This window comes from Strix aluco, chromosome 6, assembly GCF_031877795.1.
Source record: "Strix aluco isolate bStrAlu1 chromosome 6, bStrAlu1.hap1, whole genome shotgun sequence".
NCBI lineage: Eukaryota > Metazoa > Chordata > Aves > Strigiformes > Strigidae > Strix > Strix aluco.
This window is the reverse complement of record NC_133936.1, coordinates 13413697-13436469: the sequence shown is the minus strand read 5'-3', so window position 1 is coordinate 13436469 and position 22773 is coordinate 13413697. Positions and strand designations below refer to the sequence as shown.

At 42.2% G+C, this 22773-nt stretch overlaps 1 protein-coding gene across 11 annotated transcripts in view; it reads right to left on the bottom strand.

Moving 5' to 3' along the window:
- The window catches only part of SEMA5B (semaphorin 5B), a 291486-nt gene that overhangs the window by 28552 nt on the left and 240161 nt on the right, over positions 1 to 22773 (bottom strand). For 10 of the 11 annotated variants that reach the window (XM_074828744.1, XM_074828741.1, XM_074828740.1 and 7 more), the window contains 8 exons: positions 20397 to 20540; positions 18736 to 18883; positions 17172 to 17397; positions 16308 to 16526; positions 14312 to 14482; positions 13252 to 13401; positions 12308 to 12352; positions 8901 to 9106 (listed from right to left, as the gene is read on the bottom strand). In XM_074828744.1, the coding sequence (XP_074684845.1) occupies positions 8901 to 9106; positions 12308 to 12352; positions 13252 to 13401; positions 14312 to 14482; positions 16308 to 16526; positions 17172 to 17397; positions 18736 to 18883; positions 20397 to 20540 (1309 nt within the window). The remainder of the gene's footprint in view (positions 1 to 8900; positions 9107 to 12307; positions 12353 to 13251; positions 13402 to 14311; positions 14483 to 16307; positions 16527 to 17171; positions 17398 to 18735; positions 18884 to 20396; positions 20541 to 22773) is intronic. The other variant, XM_074828738.1, reaches the window with a different exon arrangement.

The following is a 22773-nucleotide window of genomic DNA, read 5'->3' as shown; positions in this document are numbered from 1 at the left end:
TGGTGCAAAAAAAAAAAAACAACCAAGTAGTAAAAATAGAAATAAAAGTAAAAACTGGGCCTAATTTGCCATCTGCTAACTTCATTCAGTCTCTTATAGTCATTGCTTTCCAAATATCTCCCACCTTCTAAATAGCTGCTTTTTGATTATTTTCCTCAAGATTGCTTTGTTTTCTCCCCATGTTGCATCTCACCTTGCTATTTCCTCTCTACATTTATAACTGCCTCAGGTCATTTTCCATTATTTCTACACCAGTGGCTGTTTTTTTTTGACACACCTCCCAATTTAATATCTTCTGCTAGTTTAATTAACACACTGACTGCACCCTCTCCAAGTTCGTTAATGAAGATATTAAATAAAGTCAAACCTTGCATTACTGCTTGCAGTGCCCCAAACAGCTCCTCCCCATAGCCCTGTATGTTCCCATTAACGATTGCCCGATGCCCACAGTCCGTCAGCTGGGTTTCAATCTCTACAGCAGCTTTCCCGTCCAAGCCAATTTTTATTTACATATCACAAGATTATTTAAGACACCAAGACCATCCTCTTTTCTTTAGGTGTATGTATGGACCCATGAAGCTACATTTTTAATCAGCTGAGAATCTGCCCTTATGCAGCTCGGTCTTGTGTTTTCCCTTCATTCACTAATGCTGAAACTCTGTGCAAAAAGTGATTGTGTTTGAACTCTTGCTGCTCAGCATTAGGTCTCAGCTCAGCTGTCAATTCAGCCTAAGCACTTTTCATTTCATCGGGGTATGTGATATGTTGCCTCTCAAATATTAATTCAGATTTGCCTGCACATTAACACTGACACAAATTTGTTTCAATGAATTTCCATCGCTGTAACTGAAAGTACAGTCAAGTCAATCCCATTTGTTTCTGCTGGTTTCACACTCTAGTATGGCCCCGACTCTGCCAAATTTTAAAGACCAAGTGGGATTTAATACCCCATTGATATGCTTTGTTGAATGGGGAAGGTCCAGGCAGGCTCCATCAGCTGTGGGCCTGTATGCTTACAGATATGTTGTCTTATCCCCAGATCCAACTGGCATTTCCCACACAGGGTTATGGAACTACTTGTGTAACTTTAGTGCATTGGACTTTGGTAGCTTAACAGTGACTCAATTAGCGGGGAGGAAATTGGCCTGCTTTCTTACCAACGCTTTTGTATTACCTTTGCATTTCATGGCACTGGGGGTTTGCCCAAGATCCATGATATTTATAAAGGTAATTGGAGTTGTTCATTAACTGGTTCTCACAGACTCTGGGATACAGTCCATCTAGATTCCTTCATCCACAGATTTTCAGTTCTTTCCTTTATTCACATGCTTCGTGCCAAATCTCAGGACGATGTTAGAACTGACTTAATGAGGATTCCCCCAGCTATAGGGGAATGCAGGCAGAGCTACTTCTGCTTAACCTACACCAAACCTATCATACACGTATAAATGATGCACCAAGAAAAGATGGCCACGGATGCAGTGTTGCTGCAGCCCGTGCAGCCTGTGCCATGGCAGCAGCCAGCACATTCTGAGCAGCCCTGAGCTCTCAATTGCTCTTTAGGACAGGGTGGTCACGGTTCAGAAAAAAACAGCTCAGGTATTTTGGCTGTCCTCTCTCAGAGCTGCCAAACACATTCTGGACATCGAGCTCTAGTTCTGAATACTGACACAGCTATCTTTATTTTGTATGCAAGCAGCTCCATTTCTTTATAATTCTACTTAAAAATCCATTATTCACTAGCGGAGCTATTCCAGAGGAATAGCAAGGTAGCTGCCCTCCAAGTGTACCACAAAGGTTATATGTTTTTTGGTATTTACTGTTTGTCTAATATTATCTTCTCCCTTTACTTTAGCTCCCTGCCTCTTTCATGGCTCTCTTTAAACTCTTCTGCAAACACATAATTAATTCCTCCCGCACATCTTGGCGGCACTGAGGATTTCCCAGTTCAGCTAATGCACATAACGCTGCCAGCCAGCGCTTCGAGGAGACAAGGAGGGAAGAACCACTTCAAGCTGCTGAACCGAAGGAGAACCGTTAACTTTTAGCAAATGAGGCTAGGGTATATTTGAAATATTCCTCTTCTGACCAGTAGAGGGAAGTCATGTAAATACACAGCAGTCAGTGCAGTGCAATTTTGTTATTCCCATTCCTGCAGTTCTTCGCTTAATTTTCCTTCTTCCAGCACAGGTGGGTGGGTGGGGGCAGATACATGTCAACCTCAGAGAAATTAGGAAAGGCAAAAATTGCACGAAAAAGGTAATATCAATTATTAGATCAATTAGTGTAGCTGGAAAAATCAGATAAACTTTTGAACACATCTGTCTGTCTTCAGGTATGAAATAGCAGCTAACATGTTCAAAAACCTGCCAGTTTTTCCAGCTATAATCATTGATCTAATTAAAAACAAAACAGAACTTGTCTGCCTACAGACCTGTCTTGCCTGCATTCACGGATTCACAGCCGCAGTAATACAACCCCAATGAAAGGCTAGTGTGAGCATCCATGATGACTAGCTTAGCCTGTAAGAAGGCAGAGCATGGACCATATCCCCGACCTGGGTGTAGAGGAGATATGCCTGGTCATATAAGGAGGAGGAGAGAAGGCTGAGTCAATAGAGAAAAACATGACAGGGTGAATATAAAGCATCTGCCCCCAGTGTCACTTAAAAATTCTCAATATGGCTTAAAGAGGAAAAGAAGAAGTCATCCCAAAAGCTGGACTCCCTCAAAATGGTAGGGGAGGAGGCACAATGTGGATTCCCATCCCATGGTGAGCAGCAACAGCCCTGCGAAGTAATGAAGGGTTTGTATGAAAAGTGGATGGAGCGGGGACCACTTCCCATTGGGGGACCATTGTGAGCAGCTGCTTAGCATCCCAGAAGGAGCAGGAGCAAAAAAACATTCAGAACCAAATTGGCAGTTTCCCCTACTTTTAAATAATGTATCTATGAGAGGGAGATATCTGTGACTTGCACAGAGCAACCTGCTGAGCCACTGCTGCCATGGGGTGAGGACATCTCTAAGACATGCACATCTACAGGCACAATCATCCTAGGCCAGCCACACCTCCAGGCATGCTTGACTGCTCAATTTGACTCGACCCAATGATATAAAGGGGAGAAAAGACACTAACAGATTTTGACTGAGACGCACCACTTAATCCTTTTTTCCCCATCAGTAAGCTCTCTTGCTTTCCCTTCCTAGCAGGCATTATGTAAATTGAGAGTCCCCTGAAGTGATATTTGCAACTGGAGGATCATACAAGAAAGGGCACAATGCTCCTTTGCCAATACAACCCCCTGCCCCTACTATTCTTTTTCGAATAATACTATACTCATGGTAAGTACTAAAAATATGTACTCTACCATTCAAGCACTTAATGTTCTTAAATGCCACTTTGTTCAGGGGAAATAGTTTTTGTTAAACACGAAATTCACTGAGAACAAAATTTATGTTTCAATCTGATTTACTATATTTATATATATATATGTATTTATTTTTTTCCAGTTGATTACATCACCTAAATCTCTCTGTAAAACGCCATGCAGCTAAAGCAAATACTTAAGGAAGGCTGTTGATAACTTACTGATGATGTTGGGTATCATCAACTGCTGACTTATGTCTGAACTTTACAGCCACTTCCTGGGGTGTGAATGATGCACAGTGAAAGGGGTCACCGAGAAAAGGAAAAAGCTTATATCACAGTGCTATCAGTGTATGTGCTGTGACCACTACACATAAATGGGTTAGCCAATTTTAGTTGAAGTAGCAACATATCAAATTAAGTGATAGGACACTGTAGCCCTAAGTTTTCCATGGCAGAGAGAAACAAACATCCTCAGAGACCAGGGCTGACTTAGACAGACATTCCTCTAGGGCACTTGACAGTATTTAAAGCTCATTTAAACTTGAACCACTGGCTGTCTCCCCACTATAAAAAAGGTGTAATTTCAGTGGCAATGAAAATGACCACCACCGAGAGAGACATTTAAAATCCATACAGGGATCCACTTTTCTATACCCTGAACTTTATTTCTTTTTGCAATGTTGAAAGCCAGACCAAACACCCAGCCTGTTGTTTTATTCAGAAGGATTCTTCTTCCAAAGACAGAATTGGTTTCTGTTTCATAACCTTCCATGTTGGTATTTTATTGCCATGAATTATTCGGGATTAGTAATGAAGTGTGGATCACAGTATCTGGAGTCCTTCACAGCGGGTGTCTGCTGTGTACTTGTATTTGATTCTCAATGGCACTGTTCTCACTTTATTAAAAAATATTCATATACAGAGCCCCAAGTGATCTACTGAATATTCCCCCCATTTGCTGGTAGCTGCATTTATATTTGCTGTATAATTTTGGGCAAGTGGAGGACTCATAGTCCTACTGAAGTTAACATGTACTGTTCTGATGTCCTTCTAGAAACTTCAGGTATCAGGTGATACATCGAATATTTAGTTTCCCTCTTTCATTGCCATATCTTGCAATCTCACTCAGTTCTCACCTCATCTTCCCCCACAATAAATTTGCTCATTGACATAAATGACTGTTTTGCTTGATCACAACTTCAGTGTTCAGCCCTTAGCTTCTACGTGAGCAGTGGTGATGCCCAGAGCAGAGCAAAGCTCAGGTGTTTCCTCAACTTGTTTGAGGCATCATACAGAAAAAGTTTGACTGCATGACTCATGACTAAAGCTGTGTTTAAGGAAGGAAGGACAGAGGGAGGTCTGTCCACCACAATTGAGAAGAAAATCTGCAGAATCATCATCATAACCATCCTGTAAACTTATATTTTTCACTAATCCCATCTGGCCTGATCCAAAGGCCATTGGATTTTGGATTTGGACCAATGTGCAGATGCCTTTGTCTGTCCAAATCCCATGTAGAATAAAATGTTGGCTCTGTTTATTGGCAGAGGATTTAGCAATAGGAAGAAGTTCAGTCCAAACCCTTTCTCCATGTGTGACTGTTCCAAGGGCTCCTAATTCACAAGGGCTCAACCTTGACCCTACATCCTCCTGTTTCTACTGCAGGATCATCTGGCTTTCCACCAGCATGACTCTAATAAGTAACTCACATGAATAAGTCACTGAGTAGCTGAAGCAAGATGTTAAAAAAGAGGATGTCCTCTCTGCTTTGATAGCCACCTATTAACTGATCGGCGTGGCAGTACTGGGAAGGTTGTAGGTGGTTCTGTAACCCATCATGCTAAAATGTGAAGAGCAGATAATTTTTATTTCATTATGCTCTTGTTCTGCACATTCTTCAATATTGTCAGAGTGCTGTATGAACTTTAACCAATTAATGAAACATGAACTGCTTATTAGGTGACCCAAAAGGTCTCTCCCCTACAATCTGTGAATAACAAATCAAAATCAACGTGCTGCTGGCAAATGCATATGCATGAAATCTTTTAAGACATCATGGCTAAAATTGCTAATAATAAACCTCACAGCATTCTCAAGAAAGCAAAACAGGAAGGGAAAAGAAGCCAGCAAAAATAAAACGCTCTTCTGCAAAACACTGCCTAGGCAAGTTAGCATCAGCTAAATGATCAATAGGTCAGCATTATGTATGATATTTACATCTGATCTGCATTACTGCATTGCTGTGCTGAAATGTCCAACAAGGCTCATATCAGCTAGCACTTCCTTCATTAAAATCTGGCTTCATATAAAATTCACCTTGATTTATGAGTTTGCATTCAGTGCTGTACATTTGAATGTAACACTGCCAAACTTTCTACTGTGTTCACCTGCTGGTTGGAGAGCCGAGATATTTCAAGATGAAAACAAACTAAAGTTGGTTGCAGAAGGCTTATCATTATCAAAGAATGGAAAATAATAGACTTGTGCATATGCTCAGCCTTCTGCTACCATAATGTCACTGTGTATTATCAGCTTCTGTTTCTGAAAAGTAGTCTACACACCATGTATTTCCTTAATCATGGATTTATTTACACTTTCACACACACACACAAACCTACAACAATTCTTTTGCTTTCATTACCTAAAAAATATTGGGGGCAGTTTTCTTGATATCTGCTGAATATAAACTTATTTGGGTTTAGAATCTGGAATTTCAGGTGTTTTCGCTTTCTTTCATACATACACATTTTAAATTCAGATGGGCCCATATCCAAGCTTAGTTCGACCCTTATTTTCCAGAAGGTGAATTTCAGTTCCTCCATCATTTGAATGTTAATTGCGTAGCATCACAATAAAACCACACATGCTCCTTGAAGGCATGAAAAACTCCCTCCTGACCCTTAGAAAAATCTGCCAGTTATTCCTAAATATAAAGCTGACTAATAACAAGTTCTGTAAGTAATTACACAGCACAGAGCACACAGAGCCTTCCTCTTACCGCACTAACGCTATATTCTTCAAGGGAACACTGAGGAGTGGCAAATTTGTAGTATTAAATGAGACATTTTCAGCCAAGAGTTTAAGAAAGGAGGAACAATAGAGAAGATGAACATAAGGAAATATTCAACAGGAATAGAGAAAAGGGGCTTCACTTCATAAACAGATTTTATCTTTTCTGTAAATCTCTTTGCCTCATTCACCATGCTGAAAGAGTATGACTCTGAGTTCTTCTTAGCAAGTAGCCCCTTGCTCCTAAACATTTTGTTTTGGTCTGTCCAATGACTGCAGATTTATGCACTTGAACTCTTTCACTTCTTAACATTCTGTAAACAAGACCCATCTGGTCTATCTCTTCTTGTGTCCAAGTCCCTTCTTTCCCCAGCCTAACTCATCCAGTCCCAGTTAGCTAATGCCTTCCTTTAAATAAACTAGACTTTTCAAAACTTGATCTAATGCCTCGGCTCTTTATGTCCCTCAAAAGAAGACGCTAACAGCTGTTCACTGTTACTACACACTAGATCAAGTATTCAGAGGTGGATCTATCAAAGAGGTTAACTCCCTCCTGATACTACATTAACTAATCTGCTGTTATTTTAAACTTTGTTTAGGTTTGTTATTACTTCTACTCCACTGCGCCACTCAGCATAGACATATTGCATTTCATAATCCATTTACCCAATTGATCAAGATCATTCTGCAAACAACCCATCCTTCTAAATTTTAACCATTCTTCCTATTTTAGCATCATCTGATAACATATGATAGCACAATATAAATCATGAAGAAAATGTTAATACAAATCCAACCGTGTAACTACCTGCTTTTGGCCACAAAAATAAATTTGTTTCTTTTCTTCATTGTTTGCCATGTAAGAAACAAGGGGATACTCTTGCTCATCTCTTTATTCGTGAAAGCTTTTCTCATCTGGGTCTTCCTATTGACTTTGCCACAACTACTCACATAACTGAAAGGATTACTCTCATAGTTTGAAGCTTCCAGGATCAGGTCCTAGTTCTTTACCTGTCTTAATAATTTATTACCTAGCCCATATATGCAGAGTGTGTAGAATAATACATCTTGTGAAACGTTGTTAAAAGCCTCTGAAAATCCCAATATGTCTGCCGTTTCCCTCCTATCTAGATCAATATTTATTTAATTTAAAAAAGGAATCCAATTTGCTTGACATGATTTACTTTCCACAAATCCATGCTGACTTGCATTATGATGCTGCACCCTTATTAAACTGTATGCAACTGTAGCCTTATGCTGCTAGGAAATGTATTTTTGAGACTGCATTTACAGGCAGTGGGATCCTCTGAGGGGCTGCAATGCCCAACACAAGGAATTCAGCACATGCTTATTGTCAAACTGGTCTGTTATTTTCCAGCTCAAACTGTTTTCCTTTAAAACACCAAAACAACATCGAGTCTTTTCAAATGATTAGATGCAAGCTCTTACTTCTGATGTGTATTCACATTGCAAATCATGGTCATGTATCAGGAATCGTTCTGTGCCCAGCATTATAAAACCCCTACGTGGAAACAGTCCCCAACACCCAGGGAGTTTAGACTGGGGCAATGGTCCCACCGTTGATCTTATTGTTGGGTCTCAGTCAGAAGCCAGGCCGGATCAGCAGAAACAGACAATCAAAATGTCAACAGTACATAGCTATACGAAGGAACAAGCAGCTGCAGGGTTTCTGTCTGTTTTGTGTTAATGTCCCAAATAACACTCCACACTGTTCAAGTGACCTGAGGCAGGCTGTTCCTCCTGTGGTGACGTGAAGCCCCTTCACCCATCCCACTGCTCACTTCTCTGATCCCACACTTCACCTGGAGATTGATGCTCAAATATAACAATGCGCTACTGTCTCAGCGTATTACCCTTGCACCCTTAGTCCTATTTGCTCAGATAATGGGCGGTGTTCTCTTTAGCAAGCGGACTGGCCAACAGAGTATGCCACTTCAACACTCATCTTCTCCTAAGACTTCATTCAGCAACCAGTTCTGCTGCTATCATCGAATTCTGCATGGCTGCCTGGGGTAAGTTCTGTCCAGTACTGACGGAGGGGGCAGAACCCTCTCTGTTTTCTCATTGTCTCCAATTTGGCAGTTCCCAAAGCATTTCCAGAATCTCACCCTACCAATAAGCATTTTCCCAGCTATTTGCCTAATGAAGTTTCCATTTTTATTCTTCCTCCCCTCCGTTTCCTCTTACCATGCACTAACAATGCACTGAACTGAGCTCTTACTGGCTTCTTAGAGGACAATAGTCAGAATGGGCTGGAATATCTTGGTATGTACTTGCCAGACTGGCATTCATCAGGACTGTGAGACAGAGCAAAATCCCATTACAGTAATGGGACTTTTTACCTCTTTGTGACAGTACAGCTAAATGCCCCTTCAACCCCACATGAAATGCCAACAGCTGGGCACAGAAACACAAACCTACCCAATTCCAACCATGACATAAATACAGCATTTGTTCAGGTAGTATCAAGCTCTTGTGGTATTTCTCATCAAGTACCCTACCTTGAACTCCATGGGGGTGTACTTCTCGTTCTTGGGGGTTGTGTTGCCCTTGTAATGGAGATGGTTGGGAGTGGTTGGGTGGATAACGGTCGACTCCTGGGACTGCCTCTGACAGCGCTGGCAGTACACGTAAATCACAAACGTTAAGAGGCTAGAGCCGAAGAAACAGGAGACCCCAGTGGCAATCAGATGGATGAGACTAAAACCTGCAAGGGAAATTACAAGAGATGCTATTTTTAAAGAACAGTCTTTTTCCCTCTCCTGACAAGACCACAGGTGCAAATCAGAGCTATGACATCTCGGGATCAACATTAATAAGCTGTTGAAGCCAGAGTCTTACGTTCTAACATAAACTGACATAATCTCCCTGCAAATCGGTCTCCCCACTGCAGCTCTGCCTTGTGCAGTTTAACAGGTTCATGCATTGTTTTCTCAAAGCTCCTTCCCTGTCTCTCCTCTCTCCCCTCTATTGATATTGAAACTAAACATTATGTTAAGCTGACAGCTAAAGAAATGAGCCATACAAACAATGCACATTAATGGATTCCAAAGCAAGTGCGTGTCATGGAAATAAGGGGATAAAAATGCTCAGTGTTTCTCTGAAGGGGAAGGAAGGGAGGGGAAAGCCCTTTTTGTTGGCTGCCCAAAATGCCTACGGGACTGTGTGCAGGGTGGGGGAGATACACATTCCTCCCCCATGTAATCCAAGTGTGCTCAGCATTCTTGCTTATTCATGGGGCAGCACTGCCTTGGCCATGTCTGCACTACCTCTGAGGTGTATTTGTACCACTAATAGTGAAATAGGGGTCCTCAGGGGAATGGGAAAGATAAAGTGGACAAAGGGAAGGGGGGAACTCCTTGAAAAACATTTCTTTGTTGGTTTTCTTCACAAACTGCAAAGATAGAAAGCCAGTTGCAGGCAGGTGCTGGCAGGGTAGCTACAGTGCAAATATTTCAAATAGAAAAGCTCTTGGACTATAAAAGCCTCCTACAGAGATCTCTTCACGTGGGATTGCAGCAGCACCCTTCAAGCACAGTGCTGGCCTCTGGAAGAAGCTGTAGTTGTGCATCCCACGTGTGGGAGGTACCTAACTCGCAACTCTGGCTGGTGGGGGAAGACAAAGTCAAACAGTATTCCTCATTCCTCCCTCACCTCAGAGAGTCTCAAAACCCATGGTAAAACTAACCACCAACAGATCTCCACTGACAACAGAACAAACAGTAGCAACCTTTACAGCCATCAAGTTAACGAAGCAACCAGAGGCAATCTTGGGTGGCAAAACTTTATGACCCTGTTGTCTTTTGCTTTGTGCAGGGGGGGAATCTATAGAAAAAGAATCAGCGATGATGACTCCAAATGCTACTCCCTTTCCTCTGCCTTTGCTCTGTCATCTTTCAGACAGGAATGACAGGGGATCTAGTGCCTGGTGGAGGACCCCTGACTGCTGGTCCCCCAGGGCAGCTGTCCTAGGGGTCAGCCACATTGGCTTGGTGGCAACAGCAGCAGTAAAATTCCCATAATACTTAAAAAGCCATTCATTTGGACAGACTGCTGTGTTGACTTGACTGTGTGCAGAGAAATGGAAGGGACTACTCGGAGAGTGGCTTTAAATGAGGTTCATTCTTAGTCTGATCACGACGTGCGTTTTTTTGGTGTCGTCTTACATTTTAACTGATATGCTTTTCAAATAGAGAATTCTGCCGATTAATCTACGGCTCTCCTCTAATCTTTAGTTAAAAAATATCCTCCCGAGTTTAAAAAGAACAAAACCAATAGAGTTCTACAGCAAAGTAATGCACTTCAATCATAATTACAGTAAGGAACATACAGAATTTATTAGACTGATGAATTACATTTATTTTTTAAACCACACTATAAAATTCTATTGCAAGATTACCACTCTCTACTGTGTTTTGGATGATGGTCCAAAAAACCAGCAGAAAGATGATAATTTCCTACTAAATGTTACAAGACTTTTCCAAAACGACATTTCCTTTCTTAAAACCTCCTCCTGCTTTACATCACTCACGAGAGCTAAAACACAGAATATGCAACTGTGCTTAGTAAAGCCACATGATACTCCGCCACATTCTCCTCCTGCCCAGCTTTGCTTGTATTGCAGTGAATGTTTCATTTCACTGCTACATTTGCATGTCACTACAGTAGGAAGTCCTTTCTAAAACATAAAGTGCTCTTACATTTCACTCTCACCTTTGAAAGACTCATCTGATTTTTCAGGTGACTTTTAGCCACATCTTAGGGAAAAGCCAAATTATTTTGTTTGCAGCATGTGAGTCCCCAGGGGGGAAGCTTTCTGGTTCATCACTTTGAAAATATAGATTTTCTGAGATGCATCAACAGAATTTCTATTGATTGGCTTCTTTGCCAAATATTGTAGAACGCTAAGTAATAAATAATATTAGCTATGGTAGAATGTAGATTGCAGCAGCAAATACAATGGTGGCGGTAAAAGAAGGAGATGTGGATACAGTGCATAACAGTAGAGTGCAAGCTATAGCAAGGAGTCCTGAAACTGAAGCAGATACGTTGCACCCTCTGAGGGAGAAGGAGCGACTCAGAAAGCCAACTGTTACATTGCAGGTGCTGAAATCTTAATTCCATTGATTGCCCCACAGTCACAAACTGAGAGGCCACATTTCCATGCCACAGGTGGCATGCCTTTTTTGCCATGATCTCCACAGGGAGAAGAGATTTTGGCAGCCTGCAGATCTTCTAGATTTCAGGAAAGCAGGGATGTGATGCTAGCAGGAATTGACATGGTCATTAGTGTGAAACTAGCATTTTAAAACGTCGAAGGAACCTGCCATTTTCTTCAGTCTGCATTTTTATCATAGGGGCTCCTAGAGCAGTGGAAAAGTGACACTAATGACTGGATCTTTCCAAATTACATGCAGAAAGGAGACACAACTTCTGTGAGAGGTGAGGACTTGAAGGAAAGGAAGTGCGTGGAGGACAAGTATAAACTCTAATCTCATCCTATATCATCGAAGGGTCTGTCTAAGAGACCCTGTTCAGTGAAATCTTTATAGGTTATTTAAAAACACCTGCCTCCAAACAGCTGGAGGCTTACAGTGGTGGAATGAAGAATATCCCTTCCTTTCTCCTGAACCATTCACCCTGTGGGTAGAGAGAGACAAGCAATGTGTTCCCTGGTAATTAATGATCCTCAGTGGCCAACCCAAACCCCCAAATAAATAAGAATCTTGGAACTGACAAGTGGACATATGATACATTCCTCCAGTCTGACTCAGACAGCAAGACTCCAGTGGAATTAGGGCTATCAGTGGGATATGAGCTGTATAGATTAATGGTTTGGTTGTTACTGACAGGGAGGAAAGAAGCCAGGTTAAGATAAAAATAAGATATATAGTTAGTGGTACCCTACCTCCACAGTTTGTGTTCTCATCAATGCTGGAGGCTGGCAGGATCACTAAACAAAGGGAAGAAGATGGAGAAAGTTGTCATTTTGCCATCACTTTACTTCTCTAAGTAATTAAACCCCCTGTGCTCCAGACATGAGAAGGTGCTCACATGTTCTGCAGCAAGCTGAGAGTCTCTCTAAATTGAATGATAAAGCTCAGAGTGTGAAACACATGCAACAAAACCTCTCCAAAGACCTGACAATTGCAGTACTGTTACCTGATCACTGCTTAGCTTCTTCAATATAGTGGAAAAAAAGATAGCTGAGAAAACCATGAAAAGTAAGAATACCATTGCCTAGAGTTCTCAGATTTTTAAGTTGGGGCACTGTGATTCAAATAATGTGGAAAGAGGTTACTCAGTCTAGACCCATATCAAATATTTTCCTGAGAGATACAATTTCCACAAAAGACAGGATGGAAGACGTTGATGACCATCTGTCCATCAACAGCATCGCTCTCTTAGACCTTTGATTAATCTCCCCACTTCACACACCAATTTTCCCCATCTGCCTCACCTTATTCCTTTGCTCTTTTGGAATGTTTCTTTTGATACCTGAACTCAAGGACCTTCTGTTGCCCATATCCATACTAAGAACAGAGATATTTTTTATGACCCAGCCTGAGATGAACTATGCAAGGTTAAAAGCTTCAATTCAGGTGAAGCCATACTAGTTATTTATTATAGATCCAGGTAATTCTGTTTTAAAGAAATGTTAAGCTGCCTTAAAGAAATGCCAGTTACCCTGTGACTGCCACAAGGGAGTTTATAACATGTTTGTTTACTTGTTTTTCTAGAAGCATGTGAACCCAGTTTAAGGTAGAGAAAATCTCTGCCTAGCTTGACAGTCTGGGCTTGAGCAGCTCTCCCAAATTGGCCCACCCTCTCCCTCCTTGACACTGTACATACCAGGAATTTCATTATACAGGCAATCTTGGTACTGTGTGCTGTTTCCAATGCACTGAGAAGAGTCTGGGCTGTGTACCTCACAGTAACGGCTGCGGTATTGGATGCCCTCTTCGTTACACAGGCTCCACTCTGACCACTCTGACCAGCCACCTGAAATCCAAGATCAGGAAAACACACAGACAATGTCACCAAGAAGGAAAATATCCCTTATAGGTACCATATTTCTCCCATGCTGAAGGATCTCTAGATCCTGGCTTGGGCCTCTCTCGCAAATCTAATCCAGGGGCCTTTAGTGGATTTAATTTTCTCAATACAAATAACAGTGCAAGCATCATACCCTACTTGTCAGGGTGTAGTCTTCTTAATATGGACTGAACCAACCCTTGGTGGAGCACTGCGCAGCATGGAGTTGTCTTAAAAGCTCCTATATCAGCTCTCTGGTTAAAGAGATACAAGGAGCTGGATGGGGCAATGTTGCACCAGGACCTCCACGTTTTGAGGTGGCCTCCCAGGGATACCTCAAGCAGCCAGCACAAGTTACAGAGTTAGAGAGTTTTGCTGACATTCCTAAGGGCAGGTGTCAGCCTGCACTGGATCAGAAATACACAAAGGTGGTTCAAAACCAGCACAGATCTAAACCCTGTCCTCTGAGTTATAGCACATTCTCATCTGCCTGTGTAAGAAAAAGGAAGGATTGTTCCCTCAGCAACTGTACAGATTGATGCTTCATGACTCCTTTTGTTCATCTTGTAAGCTTCCACACTGAAGAACGAAGCTCCTGCTTTTTCAATTACTTTAAATGGATCACCCCTTAACAAGATTTTGCCTGTCTGGCGTCAGAATGCCAGAGCATGGGCTAGTGAACAGGTAAAGAGAAAGGTGATGCATTGTAGTTGAACGCTGGGATGTCTCCTTTTTCCCTGGCTCAACAGACATTTACTGAATGGACAGAAAAACTTCTAACTGGTGGTTTTTCTGATTTATTTTTTAAACATTTTGCAGATGTGCCTTGCTCCCAGCACCACCCAAGACAACTGGAGCAGGGACAAGAAATGGCTACCTTCACATGGGTGTGTGTTGCAAAGGGCCTCCTCAGTGTGCAGACCAATGCAGATATCCTCTCCGCTAGACGGAGCTGGATTGGTGCAAGTCCGTGTGCGCTGGTAGTGTCCTCCTCCACAGGTTGCTGAGCAGTGAGACCAAGGAGTCCAGCAAGACCATGAGCCTTTCACTGAAGGACATTGAAAAGCAAGGAGAGAGGTAGATGCCGTTGGTTACTTCCCTCACTGTGACAACAAAGATGGAAAGCCCCAGTATCTCCCCTTCCAGATCCACCCTGCCCAGCCTAGCTAGCAGTTTCTTGCACCCCAGGATATTTGGGCCTGACAACAAGAACTTCATATTAAGGGAGGGTATGAATGTGCTGCATCTGTGGATGCAGAATGAAATCTATGCACAAAAAGACTCTGCATCATAAAGTGCCAAAATAGAAACTATTCCTTAGTGTAGGCACTGAAACTAGTCTAGTCTAGTCTAGTCTAGTCTATACCTTTTTATAAAACAGCATTGTTATTATTATTGTATTGTCTCCTGATGCTTCACCTACAGCAACAGCAGATTTACTTGGGAAAAAAGTGTTGTACAACCTAAGCAGAGCTTATATGGCACCTTTCTGTGGGGGCCCCGAGTCATCTACTTCCAATCTTTAGGAAACTGAAACTCAGAGGCTTTATTTATTGTCCCTGCTCATTGAAGGGGGGTTTGGACTAGATGACCTTTAAAGGTCCCTTCCAACCCAAACGATTCTATGATTCTATGATTTGAGCACAGCCCCGTAACAGGTTAATAATAAAACTAGGAAGGAACTTAAGATCCCTGATTTCCACCCCCACCCCCACCCTCCCATCAGGCTACTAGACTGCCTGATTTGCAGGTCCACATGCCATTAATTCCGAAGATAATAACCTGATGACTTAGTGCAAGATAAACCCAGGATTTGTGTATACACATTGAGTGAGGCAGGGAAGGAGGGAGACACAGAGAAATAGTAATCATGCACTCAGAACAGATTGTAAAACATCATAGTGTCCAAGGGGAGAAAACAGCACAGAAGAAGGGCACAGACATTAGTGAAAAGCCACTGAGAGCTTCCAAAATAGTACTAATAGCTGCCTTTATAGTGCTAGAGTTATTTTATTTTTATAGGCCATAGAGTGCAATATTTGACACTCCTGCTACGCTCTTGCTGCACATTCTGATCATATCTGCATTGGAATTTTATCTTTGTATTGAATTTTTGAATCATAATAATACTATTATAATATAGCATTTTCAAGTGTAGGCCACAAACTATATTGCCAGAGGTAGATAATTGCTAGAACTGCAAAGAGGCAAGGTAATTTGTGTAAGATCACTTAAATTTAGTTTAGATAGTTATTACAGAGCAAGGAGAAGGATAATTGAGAGACAATACAGTAGTCAATGGTCTATTATTACTATTCTGGACCAGGAGTGCAACATAAACATGAGGACAAACTCGAAAACCAGGAAACCAGGCAAGAATACTCCCTGCTGGCTGTGCAGGAAATGGTAACTGATGTCAAGAGTAGATGCCCATCGCAAGAACAATACGTAAGCAGGAGAGGGGGAAGAAACAAGTGTTCACAAGAAGAACCGCCACATCAAGCATCTCTACACAGTATTAAGGCACATTTATTAAGCCTGTCTCCTCATCGAGGTGCAGATGCACCATGATGCCCTCCACTGGATGGAGCATCAAACCTTCTTGAAGCAAAAAATTGATAGACAAGCCACGATACTACTTCCTCTAAAGAATGTGGCTGTGTTACCCTCTGAGCCAAGGTGAAACATAAGTCATAGCACTAAAGATCACATACATGGGTCATTACAATAGCTTTAAAAAAAATTAAGGAAAAATCCCCCAAATTGAAAAAAAAAATAGCCGCTTGGAAATACTGATTTTTTTTTTTGTGGCTCTACCATTAAGATGGGGAAGAACATCTTTGAATTTTATGCAGGAAGATGATCATGGTTACCTGGGCAGGGATGTGGATTGCAGTCTTGGTACTCCATCGCTGACCCCACGCAGGGCAAGCCACCATTTTTAGGTTCAGGGTTTGTGCATGTTCTCTTCCTGATCCTAAAGCCCAACTCACAGTCCCTGGAACAGGAAGACCAGGCCCCCCAAAAGGACCAGCCCCCATTGATAATCCGTGCAGAGGTCTTACCAGTCTTGAGGAGGTCATCAACAAGAGCTTCAAGGAAAACAAACAAGACACCATGACATCACAAATTAATCAGTTGTTGGACTTTTAAAAAGGCCTTCAGGTCATGAATAAAATCAGGATTTATGTGCCCTGGGGAAGAGTTTTTGTTGAAAGCCCTTAGCAAGAGTTCTGTTCCACAGGGTTACAGCTAAACTAGAAATCTGTACACACAAACTGAGTCCACCAATAACCTTGATAAACGACCTTTCTGGACAGCAAATTGTGGCAGTCAAGGCTGTGCCTTCGGGACACTGCCTTGCATCACAGCACTACTGAAGGGAATAACCCTAGAGGCAGTGCACAAGGGGACCTCCAGAGAGAAAGAAGAGTAAGGACACATTGTCCTGTAGAATGGCTCTTCTCTTCTTCTCTACAGCCTCATTACTTGCCAGTTCTTTTTGGGCCAGGCTGACAGTAGCAAGAACAAATCTATACACTGCCATAAGCACAGAACTGACAACTGTATTGATCTCTAAGTCACAGGGCTCTCTCCATCCCTGCCATTCTGCAATGATACTAGTCATACATGTCGAGACTTATGCAGATACAATCACATTCTCATTCCGAGAGGATTGCCCTTCCACCACCAAATCTAGGCTTGCCCTATGGTCCCCCAGAGCTGGCAAGACGTACAGTCAGTATCACACACTGCTGAGCCATCATTGGGGCAGAATCGACTCTCGGTTTTCTTCCTCCCAAACTGCAGCTCGTGGGGATCAGACAGCTGGGCACGACACGTGTAGCGGAAGCGCTGCTCCTGGCGGGCACCATTCTGGGTGATGTTGACAGGCATCCAAGGAGTCCAGGGTGTGTTCCTGCGCACCTCTGGGCAGCTCTCTGGGTTGCAAGTCTTATATTCCTGCCAAGAAGGAAAACCAATCTCTCCTTACTTATTAAACAGCAGCAGCCTAACTGACAGAGATTTATTTACACTCCAGAAAATAAGAGGGTACCCTCTGGATCTACAACAACCTCCATCCACCTTATCTGACCTCACTGACACAAGCCAGTGCTGGACACAGTGCAAAATGTGGTGACCATGGAAGCAATGGTGATGCATAGCTTCAGGTGGACCTCAAGGGTGAACTACGCTTATTATTTTTATGTCTCCCTTGGGTCTGTGTTTCTTTGCTGACTCAAAGTCATGTGTAGCTTTGAAAGTTTGGTACATTATGGGCAGCAGAATCATTCAGGCAACAGGTAATAATAACAGCAAGAAAGTTTTCTGCTGTGACCCTAAAATGCAGCCTAGAGGAGACCTATGAGGACAAAATGTCAGTAAGGCTTATTCCTTGAAAAGTTTATTGTTTTATTTTTAAGATGGGTTTAGATCATCTCTTTTTACATCTACTTTTGTTTGGTTGACATTTTAAACTCTCTGGTGAGGGTAATGAACCATTTGCCATCCTCATTGTGGAGCATCCATTGAGTACATTCTGGCTGGATGGGGTGATTTGGGGTCTTTACAATTCTCGCCGCTAGTGGGAGGAATTCCAGTGACAAACATTGCGTTCTTGTTTAAAAATAAATAAATAAACCAGTCTTTTCTGGCACAGGGAAAGAAAAGTAATGCTTTAGGACTTCATGATTCTAGAGTAAACGCCAAACAGCTTGTGAACACATGGGAGGTTCCAGATCAAATCTGCTTACACTGAAAGAAAAGTCTCCACAAAACTAATTAAAACAGCTGCATGAAACAGCTGCCAGAATAGGAAAGGAAAAATAAAGAGAGAAAATGGGTAGCCATTGCCTTACTGATGGGTTAACTAAGTGTTTGACATGTTGTTTACTCAAGTATGACAGTGATATTCATTTCTGATGCGTGTAGGACCTCCTTGACTCAACAGGATGATCCTTGGGAGTGGGACAGAAGGAGAAAATGTATAGTGCTTTCAGGTAAAGGACTTGATATCTAAGTCTACAGAGGGCTAAGGACGTCCTCTGTACACCAGTCTGTCCCTACCTGTACATGTACACTGACACACACACACTCTCACATCAACTTCACTGACTTTGGGAATTCGCCACCTCTCTGCTTCTCAGTTCATTTCAGCATCCTCTCTAGCAAAAGCTGAGGATAGCATTTTCTTCTAGCTTGAGAAATAAAACCAGGATGGATAGAGGAGTTAAATACCATGTTTCTAGGTGCTAGATGTCAGTAGATGACCCTTACACAATGTCAATAAACAATACATACCACAGCACAGCCTGGACATGTATTTCCATTTTCACAGGACCTCTGCCTTGAATGAATCCCTCCACCACAATTCACACTACATTTATTCCAAGGACCCCATGAAGACCAAAAAATTGGTAATGGACATGGACTGTTCTCATTACAGAATCTGAAAGAAGAAAGTGCATTGCTCAAAAATTATCCATGTCAGCACACTCAAGGGACAAAACGGTGATGAACGCAAGACTACACATTGCATTTGGGTGCAATACATGCATGCACAGAAAGCCGGCAGAAGGCTGACATGACAGTCAGATTAGCAATATTCCTGTTCACAGCAGAGAATTGTACCCTTTGGACAGAACAGGGAGTGATTAACCAGGCTGAGCTCAGGGAGACAGTTGGAGTAAGTGGTCAAGACTGGGTTCCTGAAAATGCTCTAATCTCAAAAATTCTATGCACTGAATTCACAAAAGAGCTCATAAACTGAAGCCCATGTGTCACAAAGAGAGAGAGAGTGGATGGTAAATATTTTCAATGGAATGACTAGTGGGAGGTCAACTCAACAGTGATCTGTCACTAATGGCAGGTGCTAAACACTTGACAATCTTTTCTTCACACCGGCCCTTACTGCTGCTTGGACCCTAAGAAACTAGCATTTGCAACTGGAGCTGAACTAGTGCTATATGCAACTAAAGGCAGGCCCTAAATTAATGTTATTTCAAGTTGCCTTTTCAAAAGGTAACTTTAATTTTGTTCAGCTTTTTAATCAATATTGTTGTCGAATTGAATCACACAGGACTGAAATTGACTCAGATGTAGTCTTTAAAACCCAAAAAGGACCATTGTGAATGGCCGCAAATCAAACCAAACATTAAAATGTCGTGAATTGAGGAAGTTAAATGAATTGCCCTTTGTATTCTGAGAAATGCAGAGAGATCTGTCTTAAGTGGACAAGTCTCAAGGGACAAGCAACAGCCTACTGCCAAGCAGAGGTGGCCTTTAATGAAATGTCAGATCTGGAAACCAAATTGGGATGCCTTGAAGGATTTGTTTAATGAGAGGCTGGGCTTGAAGAAGCATAATAGCGCAGATGGCTCTGTAGGTTCAAAAAGAATTGTCTTTTAGTGATTTTGCATGAAATTTGCTTAGTTTACAGGGGGAAAAAAGATTTTTTTTCTGATGCCAAGCCCTGCAAAAACTTAACCCAAAATCTGTGCGTTAAGCTATGTATTGTCTTGAACTTCTTTGGTGCATCAGCACAATAATAGAGACTTAGGAATGGTGCAACTGGTAATGAAAGCTGCACATACTCAACTGCCTCCTCAGGGATGGATCAGAACAGTGTAACTGTATCTACAAACTCTACACTGCTAAGAGCAGGCACAACTTCTCCTTTTGCTGAGGAGGCCATGACTGTTTGGGGGACAGGAATACTTGTGAAGGTCTGAAAGGTCCTGCCTGAGAATGGAGGCAGCTCTGAAGTCTCCGATGTTCACAGGCTTATTGAAAGAGAGTGGCCATTCATGTGAGCAACCTCATCCCTCCCAGGCTCTGGAATTCCTTCCACTTCGTGCATTCAGTCAAACAGCCTTAATCTGCATTCACATGAGAGCCACCACTTCCAGCTGCCAATGTTATAACCATGGAAGTGAACACACGGTGTTGTGGACATCTCTTACCTTTCTTCCCTGCTCTGTCCAACGCAGACCCTGCCCCCATACCGTGGAGCGGGGTTGCTGCAGGATCGCTGGCGGACCTGAAAGCCTATCCCACAGGAGGTGCTACACGGGGCCCAGGAAGACCAGGGTGTCCAAGCGCCATTTCTAACAAAGAGGGTGAGAGAGAACTGAGTATGAGGGTGACCTAATGGTCTGCTCATGTCATGCTGTGCTTAATAACATCAAGCACTGACAGGGGAATCATTGAACTTATCAGAGAAGACTTATTAATTTCAACCAGACTTTGTATCAGCAGAGATTTAGACAAGGGAGTTTCAAAAGTGCTTAGCTTTGGCCTAACTTTCCTTTCATTGAAGTCTCTAAGAATCAGAAAGGAAGAGAATGAAGCCAATGTTGAATGATTTTGAAAATGCTTCCTAGCGTTTTTCTGGACAACAGCGTGGTTGCTATAACTTTGACTATTCCCCCATCATCACCCCCTTGTCTCATAACCTCACTTTTCTGAGCCAGTGGCTGATCCCAAAATCGTATCTCCTGGACTCTTCTGCACAAAGAGTTTTGGGGCTTACACTCACGAATGCTGGTTGTGCCAAAGGATGTAAGAAACCTACCCTCTGCTAATTCAGTAGGTACTGATGCTTTAAATCTCTTACCACAATACTACTGCCAGCTCCCATGGTTTTATCGTAAACCTCATAATATTTGGTGTTTTCCTAAAGCCTTCAGCATTGAATCCTATTAAGTGGAAATCTCAAACTTCATTAAAAATAACAATAATTGCTTTTAGCTTTCATGGCCACCTGCAGACGTCACTGTAGTGTGACCTTAAATCTGTAGAAACCAGAGGCAATTAAGAGCTCAGAGGCACGATCAAGTTTCATGGTTTAATGAGTGATCACATCTCTGCTGAGCAGTGGTAACTTAGCCTGAAGCAAATGTGATGTAAAACCCCTTAGTTCACACCTCAGCGACAGAGATACACCAAATGCTCTGTGCCTTGCTGCTGCGATGGGCTGAGCACGTGCAGGTGGCGGCTCTTGCGACACTGCTGCCATGCAGTGACTCAACCGCGTGCTTACACAGAAGCCAACATTTTCATCTTTAAAATCTTGCATTTATTAAAGCTCACCTTCCTCTGATTGGCATAACTACTGAACCTTGGAGCAGGAGAGGAGGAACTGTATCTCAGCTCTTCTATGCTGCAGGTTTAATTTCATATGGAGCCAGTGGCAATGCTCTGTCTTACAGAACTGCCTAATCTTGACACTTCACTGCCTTAAGTCAAAAAATCTCATTTGTTTTGTTTTGTTTTTTTTTTAATAAAGAAAAACCTTTCTACAAAGCGTAGTCAAAAAACAACTCAGGTGCTCTCTGGTTCTTGAAAGCTAAGCTTGAAAACAGATGTTAATTTTCAAAGCATTTACTGAACTAATAACACTGCTGGCAAGAAATACTTTCTGGCATAGCACCAATCAGGGCAGAGGATGAAAGTTAAAACCCACATTGCCCTTCACACTTTTTGTATTTGTTATCAACTCTTGCCTGTTCTTGGCAGGTTTATTTCAGAACTCTGTTAGATGTTTCTCCCCTCCTCGTCTTGTTCTCTCATCCCTCTCCCTCCTTCCCTTCCCCTCTCCTGCCCCAAACAAGGTCAAAGAACAAGAAGCTCACGTATATAAAAATGCTATTATTCCATCTTATTCTGCCATGTTTTAACCCACCTACTACCTCCCCACTCCTTAATGCAAAAGAAAGATTATATATAAAATTACAAAAAGAAAAAATCAAATGGAAGGTTGTTGCCATTGTAGAAAAAAAGGGAAAGTAATTTCTACTAAAAATTCCTCAAAACCCCCAAAATTCTTAGCATCTATTTGTGTTTCAGGATTAACAAAGACACCTTCTATTTTCAGATCTCCAGCTTTCTAATAGAAGTCATCTTCAAGCATCCTGCTCCCTCTTTGCAAAAAGAAATCTCAATGCCATATGAAGTCAATTAAAGGAAATTTGAGGGCTGAGGCGGATGTAGGATGACCAGATGTCCCTATTTTTCAAACCATGCTGTTTTCCTATGTCTTAAGATTGAATAATTTATTTTTCATCTCCTCCTTAGAAGCTGTTCCTGCCTCTTTTGCCATCAGAGCAGTGCTGAGAAACCCATCCCATTGGCATACTTTCCATTTGCCACTGACATAAAAAGCATGCCCGGGGAAGGCTCTGCTCAGCCCACGGTGGCAGCACAGGGGCAGGAATGACTGCATGCCTTTTGGGAAACACAGCCCACAGCTGGAAGGAGTGATGCCAATTAAAACATGAGTATTGCTGAATTTTTGGTGCCAAGACCAGCATTGATCTCCAGGGATGAGTCAAGAGACAG